General features: G+C 50.6%; 1 protein-coding gene across 2 annotated transcripts in view; it reads left to right on the top strand.

Moving 5' to 3' along the window:
• The window catches only part of spats2 (spermatogenesis associated serine rich 2), a 33,225-nt gene extending 18,088 nt beyond the window's left edge, over positions 1 to 15,137 (top strand). Inside the window, exons 6-14 of one of the 2 annotated variants that reach the window (XM_088916415.1) lie at positions 2,863 to 2,912; positions 4,173 to 4,413; positions 5,543 to 5,719; positions 7,032 to 7,167; positions 7,977 to 8,035; positions 9,795 to 9,904; positions 10,414 to 10,516; positions 11,135 to 11,298; positions 11,999 to 15,137. In XM_088916415.1, coding sequence (XP_088772541.1) covers positions 2,863 to 2,912; positions 4,173 to 4,413; positions 5,543 to 5,719; positions 7,032 to 7,167; positions 7,977 to 8,035; positions 9,795 to 9,904; positions 10,414 to 10,516; positions 11,135 to 11,298; positions 11,999 to 12,259 — 1,301 coding nt within the window. In that variant the 3' untranslated portion in view covers positions 12,260 to 15,137. Of the gene's footprint in view, positions 1 to 2,862; positions 2,913 to 4,172; positions 4,414 to 5,521; positions 5,720 to 7,031; positions 7,168 to 7,976; positions 8,036 to 9,794; positions 9,905 to 10,413; positions 10,517 to 11,134; positions 11,299 to 11,998 lie in introns of both variants that reach the window. The other variant, XM_088916407.1, reaches the window with a different exon arrangement.

The following is a 15,137-nucleotide window of genomic DNA, read 5'->3' as shown; positions in this document are numbered from 1 at the left end:
ACTTCATAGTGGAATACGGGTGCAGAAATCCTTTGTGATTTCAGGTGGATCATGACGTGCAGAGGCAGTGCAGGATATGGGAAATTTGCTGTGTTTTCCTGGGAAGTCCACTTCACCTAATCAGATCAGAACCATTGCTGTTAGCCTGTCTGTAATTTCCATGTACTTGAACCTAGATTAAATGGTGCTGATCTAGATTTTTTTTTTTGTGGCTGTGGAAGTAATATTGCTTTTGGGTCCCTCGTGGTTCTCCCAAAGAATGTGCAGGACAGCTGAGCCCCGGTTGCCACTGGCTGAGGGGGGCACAAGCCGAGGCAGCCCTGTTCTGTAGCGTCAGAAATGGCATGAAAAGACGGGGCTCTTTTCTTGCTCCTATCCATTCTGGTCTCCCTGCAAAAGCGTTAAGGTAGCTGTTGAGCCCTGGCTCGGCACAGTGGGCACGGGCTTCCCGAGCTCTCGCCTCTGGTGCTGGAAGCACTCCTGGACTCGGAGCAGCTTTCAGCCCTGCGTGCTGCAGCACACATTACCTGAGGCCGGCGGCCTCATTGACCAGCGGGCGGCTCTGACCTCTCCAGGCGTAGTTCTGATCCGCAGCTCCCCGGAACGGTGTGCGGTGGAATTCGCACACCGCTGTTCCTTGTGGCCTGGGGCTATGTTGATTTAAAAAATGTAAAACCGTGTGTCGTAGTTATTTGGGGAACGGGGAAATCGGAGCCCTGCGTGGTTGCGATGCCTCTGTGATGACCTCATACGCTCTTGGAAGTGAAAACGGAGCACGCCATACACAGCACTTGGAAGCACCTTGGCGTTTTGCTAGATGAGGTTCAGGTTCCGACCCCCTTTGTAGTGCGGTCTATTTAAATGACCTTTTCAATGCTCCACCTCTGACAAGAGGCATTTTTGAAGCTGTCTCCGGGGGCGGGGAGATGTGGCTCTTCCTCTCCGCCTGCGTCAGGGCCAGGAATCGGAGTGGCAGCTGACAGACGTCATCGCTGTGTCAGACAAGTGCGGGAAGCAAGGGCGTGAAAACAAGGCTCCCTGACAGCACTGGTGACTCGGCTTCTTACCCGTCATCGCCTGAGGTCACACTGGGTCTTCAGTAACAAGTGCAACAAGTGAATATTTTGATCAGCGATTATTCAGGCGAATTTTACACCGATTTCATACGCTTAGCTGCAACTTATAAATGAGAAAGGCTGTGACAATGTTTGGCATTGTTCATCAGCATTATACCTTTATTCCATGAAATAACGAGAAACACAAAACTTTGAAAAAGTATCAACTTCATTAACATTTTCTTACTTCTTACTGCATTGTCTTTGACTCTTAAACTTAAATTAAAACTTTTGTGCAAAAATAAAATTCAAGATTGTTCAGAGTTAAATATAATAAATAAAACAGGATTCAAATAAGTTCAAAATAAACTCAAATAAGTCACTTGAAATTCATATGGTGAGGGTTCAGCAAACCGAAAATATGCTGCAATAGCATTGAACCGCAACTCTGCTAACTTGAGGTCAACAGGCAAACCAGTGGGAGCTTGTGGTATTTCGCCGTTGCTAAATCCTTCTGATTATTCAGAACGCTATTCTCATGACCCGTATACTCTGACAGGATACGGTGATCTTCAGGGGTGTTGGTAAGGCTAGCAGGACTGGGTAGCTCAGTTTGTCAGAACACCGCCCACGCCACCGAGCGCCATGCATTTGTCAATTAAATACAGCTCCACACCTAGTTGCTTAGTAATGAAAGGTTTGCGATTTGAATTTGCCAAGAGTAACCCTTTTGCACAAATGTTGATTGCTAACCAGGCTATCGGTTTTCTATTCTGCAGTTACCCCAGTTCAGTGACTAACCCAGTGTGTTTTCGTCCACACCTGGATGTTTCCTTTCCACGCTCGCATGTCATGGAATTCTAAATCAGCCGTGCATATTCTGCAGGCTACTGTTTGTTCTTTTGTTTTAAGAAAATGTTCCCGCACTTTGCTTCTTTTGGAACTTTCCGCCACTGTTGTTTTTTCTTCAGCCCGTTCTCTAGTCACGACGCTGTAGCAGCATTGCCGTCCTCTTCAGGTCACGTCATTCACTCGCCGGAGGGTTGGAGGTTTGGAGTTTGAAAATGTAAACGAAACATCAACATCAAATCAAATGGAAATATGTCCAAAAAAAATTGAATAATTGTTTCAGCCCTAGTCCTCAGCCTTTTGCGTTTAAATATATTGTGAAAGTACAGCGTTTGAGTTTATACCACACCTTCCCTGCGTGACGGGGGTTTAATCTTGTTTCGTGGCTCACAAGAAGAGAGGGAAGAGCCGCAGTCCTCTGTCGGGACTTACGGAGATGCTGTGCGGACAGGCCGAGAGGTGGGGGTTTTTGAAATATTGAAAGCGGAAAGTGGATCCCTGTAGTGGTTTCCAGTCCTGTTTGTTGAGCAGAGCTCGGCGCCTTCACTGGAGGCTTGTTGCTTTAGAGCCGGTGTTTTTCACCGGGAGAAGGGTCCCCGGCTCGGCTGTGCTGGAAGGAGGTGAGGGGATGAAGGGATAAAGAGGGAAGTGCTCAGGGTCTCACTGCGAGCCCATTTCCTGTCCTGCCATCGTGCTCGAAGCCCAAAGCAGAGTCCGTGCTCCGAACTTGAAATGGCCCTTCAGTCAGGGTTCGGATACACTTTTCATTTCGAGTGACGTGTGGGATGTTTCAGATTTCTTTTTGAGATGGTCTTAACCATGCTGAGATGTGATAATTAAAGGTTGCAGTTCTTGCGTTTGTTGCAGTGTTGAGCTCCGGTAGCCAGACTTGAGGGATGCGTGGATTTCCTTCTGAATATTTCATGCGTGCTTTTTTTTTTTTGGTTCTTTCCTTCAGGCTATGCTGTGGAAATCCTGAAGGAATGGAATGTCACTGGGAAAAAGAAGGTAAATGCCTTAAAACGGGATTTGGCAGGATCAACTGATGTTTCACTCGGGGGAGGGGGGGGTTGGGCTCCGAGACATTCTGCCCCAAAGATGGGGTGCAGCTATGCTCATCCGTCCCCTGTAATTCACCTACTGTGCATTTTGCTTGCCCTGTCTTGAGCAGCGGATGGCCGAGCATCGGCACCTGTTCTGAGAAGTGGGGTGGAGGCACCCATGATGGCTCGGACAGCAGTCACGTCACTAGTGTGGGGGAGGAGGCCTGTGCTAATGAGGGCTTGTCTGGGGGGGTCCGAGCCTCCAGTCCTCTCTCCACGGGCACGAGCAAGCCCGCCAGCTCTGCTCTTCCGCCTCTGACAAATGCAAAGGATCTGAATTAATACGCAGCCTCCTGTAATGAGAGGGTTTTACAGGTGTCCTTGCGCGACAGTGCATCGATAAAAGCTCTAGCAGCCGCACCAGATCTGCATCCAGGTCCTGGCAGAGAACGTGCAGGACTCACTTAGCGCTCCCCTCTGCACTGATGTCAGGGCGAGGCCTCTGACAGTCCTGCGCACACTGCAAAGTACTGTCAGCTGGAATTAGGGGAAGACTGTAGGACAGCCCGTCACTCAAGACTTGTTTGGCTCGTGTTCACTGTCCCGATGAAGAACAATACAATGGCTCTTATATCGCAGAGGAAATTCAATTTAGGAACATTTAACCAAAAAAAAAAGAGATGCTTCTTATTCTTATCCAGCGGTTTAGACTCCTGGTCCTCTCCACCTCTGTCCCATCTGGATATTGTTTCCAACTCAAAAGTTATTAACTGTTCTTAATATTCGTCCCTGGTTCCAGCAGTGCTGCTGGCAAGACCTTCAGCAAACAGAGCTCTGGTCAGTCTGTCCCCAGCTTGTTTAACGAGCTGCTGCTGCTGCTTTATACCCATCTAAACAACCCGCAATAGGTAACCGATTAATAGTGCGCAGTCCTCTGGAAATTCTCTGCTCGGACATTTCCCTGATCGGGATGAAGTCTGCTTGGGCTCGAGCTCCAGAATTCCTCCCCTGAATGAGGACTTTTCTGAAAGCCAGCACTACTTTTGTCTAACCGGAAGCTGAAAAGGGTGAAGCCCTTTGTGCAGATGTGTCATCTGAGGGTTTAGTTCTCCGGGGGAGTTCAGAGCTCACACGACAGGAATTGGGACCAGCCGGGCTCAGGCACCAAGGTCCACCCGAGGGGCAGGAGGCGTCTTGGAATTCTGAGCCTTTCTGTCCGTTTCAGCCCAAGAAGAAGAAAAAACCCAAGCCCCAGGCCGAGAGCGGCGCCGGGCCCGGGCTGGGGGACCCCTCGCAGCCCCCCGACACGCCCACCGACAAAGACGGGCTGAACGGCTTCCACGCCAACGGCTCGGCGCTGGACGGCGACTCGGCGGACTCCCTGAGCGAGCAGATGGACTCGGTCTCGCTGGACACGGCCGAGCTGGACTCGGAACCGGCCACCCCGGACCTCTCCGACACTACAGGTGAGGCGGCGTTCCTAAGGTAGGCTAAAGCCAGCTGCCGGGAGACGCAGTAGGTCGAGAGCAACCGTTTCCAGCTGGAATCTGATTGCTGATTGCTGCTGTGCAGCTTGATGACTGGGTTCGAGGCCCTAAGTGAATCCTAATATTTGCTTACCGCTGCAACTGGAAGAATCCCCAGGAAGAAGTCAAGTTCTAGCTTCCTGCGAGCTGAGGCCGTCTGAACTCGGACGGCAGGCTGGGTGGATCGCGAGTCGTGCGATGAGGAGGGAGTGGTGGGGGTTCCTCTCGGAAGTGCGGTCAGGCCCTGCCGGCGACAGGTTGGGGAGGAACGGTCCACACCGGTTCCCTTGGGAGACTTGCTGTTCCCAGGGGATCCACGCTGGATCGTCATCGAGAGGGTTGTGAAACGCTTGGTGCTGTTTCCAGGGCAGTTGTTGGGGTTGGTCAGCCCGCCAGGCAGAGAACTGTCTATCCAGATTCAGGCAAAAAAAAGCAGCTGTCTGTTTTCTAGTTGTCAGGGTAACTTGAAGTTTGTGTTTTTTGGCTGCTGGAGGAAGAGAGATCTTGACCAGCCCCCCTGGCCCTGGGGGTCCAGTTCCCACACGGTTCTCCTTCTCGATGTGTCGGAGTAGCAGAGTTGATCCTCCTTGCAGCTGGTTTTCACTGTTGGCAGTACTGAACATTACTGCATGTACGCCTTCCGTCGGAGATTGCTGGAAAAGGACTGTTGGGGGTTCAGAAACAAAAGCCAGGCAGTTACAAATTGCCATAAAAGCCCTGAAATAATGAATTGGCGTTGGGTCATAAATCTAAACCTGTACTCCTTCTCCAAAGCAGCAGAGCAAGCAGCGAGTCCTCTTTGTCTGGGTATCTGCAGGACTGTCATGCTGGATTGCCCCCACTTCCTTCCTGTACTTCTCTCTCCAACACGACTGCTGTACCCAGTTTCTGGCTCTGCAGTTCTGCTGATTGACCGACCACCTAGCTCCCCGTTTTTCATGGCTCCTACAGGGTCACGTACAGGGGCGAGGGGCTCCGCGTGGGCTTTTATCTCCTCTTACCCCTGGGTCGTTGCAAGATCAGGTGAGCCCTTTCTGTGCCTCACCAGGACTGAACGGCTCTCCCGCAGGGACAGAAGCGGAGGATGGCAAGGCCAGAGCCGATGCCCATGTGCCCCGGGCGCACCATCTCCCCAGAGGCTCGGCGGGCAAGCCCCGGTCCCGGCCCGGCTCCCAGCCATCGTCGGCACTCTCGCTGGCGCTGCCGGAGGACGGCCAGCACCCCTCGGCCACCGGCAAGCGGATCGGTAAGCGAGCCGCCGTCTGCTGGCTGACCTTTCCGACAGGCGCTTCTCCATGCCCGCGGAGTCCAGGCCACGTCACAGGTAGCGAGGAAACTGCCGGTGCGGTGCAGCTGAAACCGCACGAGTAAGATTGGCCCAGGCTGCGTGCGCTGAATTGGTCGGTGTGTCTTCCGTTACTGGCTCAGAGTGCAAGGCGCCAGGAGGATCAGGCAGGAGGAAGCAACATGGAGAGTTGAACTGCCTTGCCCACATGGGTCACTTTCAGTTCTGGGCTTAACGGACATCTCCGCTCCTCCTTCCTGAGCTTCAAGGCCTGCCACAGGTCACGCAGAGTTCAGCACCAGTCCCCTGCAGGCAGCTGGTCGGCCTGCTTTCGGCAAGAGAACCAGAAAAGCAGTGGCGTCCGCTAACAGGAAATGAAAGGTGTACAGTATATAAACTGCTTCATTAACACCGAGTAACTTTGTCTCTCTCGGTACCTCGATTTGCGTTGAGCAAGTTCTCGAAGCCACTGGATGTATCTAGAGTCAGTGTTTATTGTGGCATGCCACAGTCCAAAGAGGAAAAGTAAACAAATGGAATAAGCAAATGAATTCAAATTCGGGAAAGTTTTGAGTCCTGTTCTCCCTCCTCCCCCCTTCAGCTTTCTCCAGCACAGGAGGGAAGGATTATGCCGTAAATGAGTGACTATATGGTCATTCCCTGCCCACCCCAATAAAGCAATGAGAAATGTAGGGGAATAATTAACCTGGGAAAAGGTCCCTTCCCTAAGAAACTCGGGGTGTGTTTCTGGATATGGTCAAGTCCTGTGCCCAGCCATACCGCTGCTCCTGCTGGCCTGATGTAGCAGGGAGATACTGTCTCTTCCACGTCGTTATGTTCTGAGCAGCTGACTGAGAATGTTGGGCTAATCTAGCTCCAGTGCTCGCCTGTAGCTCTAAGAGCGATGGAGGCCATGGGTAAGGGCTTGGTCCTGGACCTACAATCCTCTGTGCACAGGAGAGCACACACCTGCTCTTCATCTTCCTCCTGATTCAGATGCCCTGAGCTCCTAGGTTCAAGATCAGCTCCTTTAGCTTTCGATTGTAATCCCCAGAACGTACCTGGTCCCTCTCATCGGGCCTGATTCTAGAGAACTAATATCTCGATCAGCTGAAGTAATCAAAAGGTTTGTTTTTGCCAGAATCTGAAATGAAACCACAGGACTGGTGTTCTGTCCCTGCTTTAGATACTGTGCTTTTATTGGCTGTTAATTAGCAATAAGGAGACGGGATTCCCTGCTGCCAATCCATGCATTTTCTCCTGTGTCCCTCAGCGTCCAACATAGACAAGTCTGTCAAGGACCTGCAGCGCTGCACAGCCTCACTCACGCGATACAGAGTGGTGGTCAAGGAAGAGATGGACTCCTCTATCAAGAAAATGAAGCAGACCTTCGCAGAGCTCCAGAGCTGGTCAGTGTGCCGTGCCAGCCCCTGTACTGCTTCAGAGCATCGTTTTTAAGGGCTCTCTTGGCCCTTGTTGGTAGGCCAGTGACCCATCGTGCAGGCCAGCAAGATCTTGTGGGGATTTTATTCGGCTCAGGTTTTTAATCACTTGATTGATCCAATTTCCTTTAACTGGAGTTAAAGGAAATCCTTCCTGTTTTTATTGCCTTGGGGAAACGAGCATGTGCCGATGGAATTAAAATGCCTGTGATTCCTCTCCTATTGGTAGCCAAGTAAATCCTGACCCTGCTAAAATTGGGCTTCAGTGTCCCTTATTTGTAATGGGGACTAAATCGGAAGCAATTAAGTCCTGAAATCTCCGTTCTTCATACTGTTTCATTCTGTCTGCCATGTTTAAATATTCTGCTCACCCTCAGCACCCTTCCACAAGCATGTGAGAGCTGTTGACTGCGCTGTCGTGCTCCACATCTCTTGGCATTGCGAGTCCACAGTGCAAACGGCAGACCTGCTGGCCACTTGGGCACACTCGACACTGCATGCCAGGGTGGTCCCTGGGCATGCCTTCCGATTGCCAGCCCAAGGGCACCGTGACGGGCTTTGGGTCCGGCTGGCTCTGCTACAGTTTGTGGACAACAGAGTCCAGCCTGCACTCTGAGGGTCGGATTTAAAGCCGTGTGACTTTCAGAGTCCAGTCTCTAGCTTGAGATAATGCCAGTGTCCCAGTGGGCATTCCTGCTGTTTGAAACGATACGTTGCTGCTCCACGTCGCGTGGCGTGTCTCTGAGGTCTAACAGTGTCTCCTCTGCACCCTGCAGCCTGATGGACCGGGAGGTGGCCCTGTTGGCAGAAATGGACAAGGTCAAAGCAGAAGCCAGTGAGTATGAACTGTTCTGTGACACTGTCCCAGCTGATTGTATCCAAACAGCGCCCCCTCTCCTAGTTCTGCTGCACGCTTGAAGTCCACCACAAGCCTGGGCTTTTTCAGCTCAAGAACAAAGATTTCTTCTTGCTCATTCTTTCCCCTGACATTTGCGGTTGGAGGAGCATTTGATTCATCAAGGTTTAGTTGCATCTGTGATCGTTTCAGAGATGTTAGGCCCACGTAGTCGTTTTACAGGATATGGCCTTAAACTAAAATGCACCACTTCAGAAACTTGTTAAAAAACATTTGACCTTATCTAATATATATTTAATTTTATCTAAACACTTAAATTCTGCTCCTTGGCTTTCCCTTAACTGCGGTGCAGAGTTACATTTTGATTCTGAGAACTAGATTTCAGCCCAAGAAATGCCAAAGTTCGCTTCGTTTCCTCACTGTGTTATACACATGATATAAGACCCTCCTCTGCTGAAATCTCTCGTGTGGCTGAGAGACTATGCCTCTTTAGACATCCGTGGAATACGTCTCTCTGTGCCATTCCAGCCAATGCAAGTAAACGCCTTCGGAACCCGTGTTCACCAGACCTGTGAAGTGTGGTCTGCTTTCATCAATGCTGGCTGAGGGTCGTTTTGTCTTCTGCGCTGTGTCCAAGCTGTTCTGTTGTCCTTGATTTCAGACATGACCTAAAACGGGCAGAATAGTTACGAAAACAGCTCTTACCGGAAGCCAGCCTGCTGACCTTGGAGAATAGGCCTCATTTTATATGGATGCACAAGACCTTGGGGAAAATCTTTGTTCCAAATAGATGATCCTGGGATGAATGAAGTGCTACTGTTGTGCTCTGGGTTTCTCCCTGGTGCCTGGCCTGTTCTGTGGTGGGTGTGTTCGAGAGGATGGTGCTCGTCTCAGGTGTCGGGGCTGTGAATGAGCTCTTTGTGCACAGTGGCAGCACACTATTCCCTGAGAGTCAAGAGCCAAGCATTCCTCTGGCCAGGCAGGGCACACCTACCCTCCCCCTCTCCGTCTGGATGAGAAATCTCTTTATTTCCTTAGACATGCTGCTTTGTCCTGACCTGGAATGATTTCGGCTTTAGTCTGCGTTCATTTCGTCTAACTGCTCCAGTGTGGGTCATTCATTTACTGGTAGATTTGAATGTCTTCCCAGTTTTTAAATGCCCCTCGCCCACCTCGGTGCTCTTTTCTGAACTTCAGCTTTAAAGAAATGCCATCATCTCGGAGAGCAAAGCATTAAGCAGAATTGTTTTGTCCTGCTTGAAAGTCTCAAGCTCTTACTCCGATTTACCATTCCAGTGATGTAAATGCTTTCATCATTATTTGATCTGTAGTAGTTTGCAGTTAGAGATGTTGTGCATTTTTGGGCATCATTTGCTGAAATTCTTTAACATCTGTTGATGCACAAGGTTTCCACACCTAGTGAGAAGGTTAGTTATTTATGGAGTAAGCTCATTAAGCTGTGACTTGCCTGGCTGGTCAGTTTGTTCGCACTATGCACAACCCTCAATGTGAGGACTTAACTTCCTGCACGCAGCTGCCCTTCACTGCCTCAGACCTGCTCTCCACTGCCATCCTTGAAGCAGTCCTGGGCTGACTTCCAGTGCCATCAGGATTGGAAGCCCTTGGATAATCTTTGGTCAAGATCGAGATGCGTTTTGGTCCAGGAGTCGCCCTGGTGGTCCCTGCAGTGGGAGTGCGGTGGTTTTCCTGATGGGGGGGGGGGCGCTCTGTGTTGCAGTGGCGATCCTGGATGGCAGGCAGAAGAAAGCCGAGATGCTGAGGCGGCTGACGGACCAGGCGGGCTCCATGTCCGAGGAGCAGCTGAGCGAGCTGCGTGCCGACATCAAGGTGAGTGTGGCTGCGTCCCTTCCGCCCCGGGGCAAGGGGCAAGGGGCAAGGGGCAGTGAGGGGCAAGGGGCAGTGAGTGTGAGTGTGAGTTGCAACATTCCACCCCTTTCCCAACACTGCAGATCTTTCTGCAAAAGCACACAATCGCCGGGAGCTTGGTGACATAAAAGATAGTGAGGTTGAAAATAAGTTTCATTGCTCTTTTGCATATTCTGCTCTGTGTGGTGGAGGTGTACGTACAAGACTAGCTGCTCTGATAAGTGTTGGAGGGACGCAGACTCGAGGGTGGTCTTCGGTGTGAGATCCAGCAAGATGTGATTCTGAGCAAACGCAGAGAGCTACAGCTACCTTAGATGGGCACTGCTCCAGCCTCCAGTATACAAGAACAGGCCTTGTGACGAGAGACTAGCTTGCTAAGAGATTAGAGTGGGAGGTGAAGGCAGAAATTGGAGTCTGGAAATCCGGAGCTGTCATCGGAGATAACGCCACCCCAACCCTTTCCTCTGCAGCACTTTGTGAGCGAGCGTAAGTACGATGAAGACCTGGGCCGTGCGGTGAAGTTCACCTACGAGCTGGAGCCGGCCAAGAAGAGCATCATGTCCTTCGGATCAGGTACGCCCCCTGCAGGCTGGGCTCTTGGGGTTCTTGTCGCCTTTTCTCGCAGTCTTCTCCCTTCTTTTGGAATTACTTTTTGGGACAGATATCTTGGGGGAGGAGTTAAAGTGGTATCTAAATGCATGAGGCTCCTGTGTGATGCCACACCATGGCTGGAGCCCGAGTTGATCCTGGGACAGCCCAGTCAGTGGTTCTCTCCTTCAGAAACGCCACTTGTAATATTCAGAATTACATCCATTTCCTCTCAATTCCTGTTCTTTATCTGGAAACCCGGTTACCCAGGGCCCTCACTGCAGCGTATATGACTGGACAGAGATGTAACTTGTCTATCTTGCTGACTTGGTGTCCTATTAAAATAGTTTGTAGCTGTAACAGTACACTGCTTTTACATGAGGTATGATTACAGACAAATGAAGGCCATACAACCTTTCCTGGCCAGTTGAGAAGTTAATCTCATCCAGACGGTTCCTTTAAGAAGCCGGGATATTAGCTTGGAAGACCTTTTTATGCACAGAAGAAAAAAGCATTTGTTTAAAGCAATGGGTCCTAATTGTTGACCTGTCTGGGAGTCGGGTGCGTCTGTGAAAGTCTTCCCCCTCTGCCGTCTGTCTGCAGTGTACCATCCTCAGACGGGGTACTCCAGTCGCTCTCGCTGCAGCTCGGCCTCCTCCTCGCTCACTGGCCCCGGGACCCCCGAGGGACCGCCCCCGCCCCTCCCCCAGGCTTCGGGGTACGGCCCCCGAGAGACCGGGGCTCGCCCCGCTCCGGCCCACAGACAGGTGAGAGCGCTGACCCGGCTGATCTTCCGCACAGACACCCCCTGCTCTCCCAGTTGAATGTGGGCCTGGCCGAGCCTTCACCCTGTCGACTGAGCCCAGCCCTTGGCCTCGAAGAGAAAAGGATCAGGTGGCAGCCTGTCGTCAAAGGATCGATTGTTTCGTAGCTGGGGTTGTCATTTCCCTGCTCCGACTGCATTTCCCCAAGAAGAAGAAAGGAGTCTGTGCTGGTACAGAGAAGTCAAAAAATAGACTGCAGGTGGAGATTTGGAGTCTGCTCTCCCTCCCTGCATTCCTCAACCCTGAACTGTAATCCCTCTGAGATGGAGGAGATCAAGATTCAGATTTTTTGGAAGGAAGTCCTACTGGCCACACACAATTGGAGAAATGTAGTAAAATGCCATTCCCATCTTTATCTGCAGATATCTCAAGGGTGGGACAAGAAGTGACACTGTATTTATTCGTTGGCAGATCTCAAATTATCCTAGTTGAGATCTGCATTCTGCCACACAATTGCAGCTCTTCTGTGTGAAAAGCTGCCTCTGTCTCTGCTTGTATCTGAAGCATTTCCCTTGGTTGAAACGAACTTTCAGTCCCGTTCGCAGCTTCATGAACCCTAGCTTTTGTTCTGTGTTCCAAGATGAGATTTAATGGAACCTTCCTGCTGTGCTGGTCCATAACAAGGATTCTCCTTTTCCCACAGGGCTATCAAGGCAATCGCAGGCCAGGCCATGGCTACCAGCCTGGAGGACAGCAGCAGTCCAACAGTGCCTCCCACCCGGACCGCAACCCCAACCGGACCAGCCATCGTTACCCTGGCAACCGAGGCCAAGGGGCTGCCCCTCCCACCTCCTCTTCCTCCCTGCCCTCCAGCAACGGCTCCGCCCAGTCCCCGCCCCCTCACCAGGACCGGCCCACCCCCAACGGGCTGCCCCAGCGCCCCCCCCGGACACACTGCCCCTGACACGCCCCTCTCCCCGGGACTGGAGGAAAGCGCCTCCGCCTGATGAAGTTCCAGAACAACTCCAGTTTACATCCTCCGAGCTGTAGTGTCGCCTTCGGTCCTCTCGCCCCGCCTCCCTCTCCCCTGCTCCTCTGCCGCTGCTCCTGCTCCCTCCTGTCAGGAGAGCCGTCATGGTTGTGCCAGTCGCTGCTGTTCACACGGTCCGGTGCCCTCCCCCCACCTGCTGGCGTTGGGTGGGAACTGGCACGAAGTTACCCGGTATAAGAATCCTTAACTGCAGACTCTGGCTTTAGCTCTGTGAGTGTTGATTTGTATAGGTGCACATTTGAAAGGCCACCTAATGGGGGGAGGTGGGGGTCTTTTTCCATTTTTACTCAAGCTTTGCTTTGTCTGTCGCTTCCTCTCCCTACATTACCCAGTGGGATGGAGTTTTTTCCCCATCAGTCCAGTAAAATGGCCAAGTTGAAGTTTTTGCCTCTCACTAAGCTAGTAACTGCAGTGCACGTCTGTAACCTCACCTCCCTTATTTATTTTGCTTTCCTACGTCACGGGGCTTTCAAACTCTTCTCCTATAGAACCACCATGCTTGCGTGTTTTGAGTCCTTACCTCTGCCGTTCAGTGACTCCGGTTGTTTGTGCAGGATTGTCACTGGAATCTGGGGGGCTGCCTGCTGCCCTGCAGGACTGGAGTTTCACCCCCCTGTATCGAAGCTTTGCAAAGCACCTGAATGAATTAAAGGGGGTCTCGGTCGGAGTGCGTCTATGCTGGGAGTCTCCATGTCCTCCACAGGAATGTTCATCTAGACTAGCAGGCACTTGCCATTGCATTGTTCCTGTTTGCCTTGCCTCATCAAGCTTTAGCTAAAATTGTTGCCTTTTGCGGACGTGTGCGATCGCCCTCGGGAGAGATGTCTGCCGTTTGAGCGCCATGAGCTTTAGATACACCCTGCAGTCTTTTTGGAAGATGCTCGGTTCTTCAGTTGGAGAGGCATGCATGTGCCAGGCTTCCCGACAAGCAGGCGATCGGGTCACCATGGCCTCCGAAAGCCCAGCAGTGAGCTACTGCTTTATTTGTCCGAAAGACCAACTTGACGAGAACAGTTCTAATCCCAAAACTGAAGTTCCCTGTTCTTGATGGGAGTCAGGGTTTATGTTGAAGATCGGTTTTGTTCTTTGGAAATGTCTGACTGTTCTAGTGTGGGAAATGGTGAATGAAGAGAATACCACACTACGTAGAGCATGCTTTTGAAGCAGTGATCCTCTGCAGGACAGGGTGAACTTTACCTCACCATGATTATCCCGTTTACGCTGCTTGGCTATCGATTTGTGTTACAGTCTGGTGTTACAAGGTTGAAGAGAAAAGCGTCTTGTCACACTGGATGTGGAGCCATCTCAAATATTTGGGGGTGGGGGAGGAAGTGGACTGAAGGTAGCAAATTGCAAAGAAATAGCTCATGTTTAGTAGAGGTCAGTGATCTTTATTTTGAACTTGAACAACTGAATGCAGATATCCAGCTTTTTTAGAATGTAGCAGCAGTGTTAGATTTTATGTTAGAAATGTTAGTTTCAGTTGAATCATTCTACAATTAATGTGTAGTGTCACAGCGGTAGTTTAGCTGTGCATCTTTAAGGCAGTTGCAAGGATCTGTGTGCATGCATCTGCTGTTCAGTTATTCTTAAAGCTAGTTTTGCAGATATGGTTATTTGCCAGTCAGTGTTTCTCTGCATTGTTGCTCATTCTTACATTCTGTAAGTAACGGCTGAATTCTTCTTGGCTTGGCACTAGTTAGGATTAACAAGAGTCAGAGTAGGAAATAACTTAATCCTCATACATCCCTTCTTGGCCTAACATTCAGGAGTCCACTCCATTTATTTGTAACCACAGACTTTACGTTAGATGTTTTTTTTTTATTTTGTCTGCTCTTAAGGGCTCAACCTGTTCTTTGAGGTGCAAGGTGTCATTTTTAATTAGATGCCAAGCTGAGTGCTGTTTTAAAGCTGGATTGATCAGCGATCAGCAAACTGGCCTCATTCTTAAGCAATATGTAATGGAAAAATAGGGTAATAACTGCTGAGACTGTGTGCTTGTGTTTAGGATGCCTTTGCCTTCAAAGAGATGTTTGCACAGTTGCATCCTCACTGCCTCCATCGTTTCTGGGCTCTGCGGCCAGTAGCCTTATCCTTCTTTCCTCGCTGCCTCTGATCTCTCGTCTGTGGCAGAATGTGTACGTCTAGACTGCGAGCTGCTCTGGCAAGTTTGAATCCTTGCTACTTCGCCTTCGATTTTCACAGTTCATGCTCATGTCAGGAATTTTCCCAGCTTTGTTCAATACAGACAGGTTTTCATGAAATGGAAATCACTTGTAAAATCTCTTTTGGCTGAAAGTTAAAACAATCTCCCCATCCCCCCCACTATAAAACTCACTACACTTGAAACTGCTAAAAACATGTAGGAGCTAAATGTGTTTTTCTTGCAAACTTTGCATGATTGGCCACCGATGCAGGACTGGCTAACTGCAGCTCGTTCTCCTACTGGCCTTGCGGATGTGTGCGTGAATGCCCTCGTCCGGGAGGTTCTGAAAGTGTTCTGCTGTACATGCCTCCCGCCTCCTCTACGCCTGCTAGGAATCGGAACCCTTTTCCCTCTTCTCTATGCATCCGAGACAGCTCTAAAAATAGAAGTGCCTTCTGTCATCTCCCTAGATCCTTACATTCCTCCCCCTCATCCCCAAAACTACGGACCAAAGACACCCTCTCTTCCACTATGGCTCCAGCACACCAGCCCTGGACACCATCCGTTCACAGACCAGAGTGGCCATGCTCTCCTCGACTCTTCTCATTACTGTTATCAACTATTAATATTAAAATTGTTAGCAAA

Source organism: Atractosteus spatula, chromosome 1 (genome assembly GCF_055471065.1).
Source record: "Atractosteus spatula isolate fAtrSpa1 chromosome 1, fAtrSpa1.hap1, whole genome shotgun sequence".
In the NCBI taxonomy this organism is placed as follows: Eukaryota; Metazoa; Chordata; class Actinopteri; order Semionotiformes; family Lepisosteidae; genus Atractosteus; species Atractosteus spatula.
Note: the sequence above shows the minus strand (reverse complement) of the source record. Positions and strands in the feature narration are given on the sequence as shown.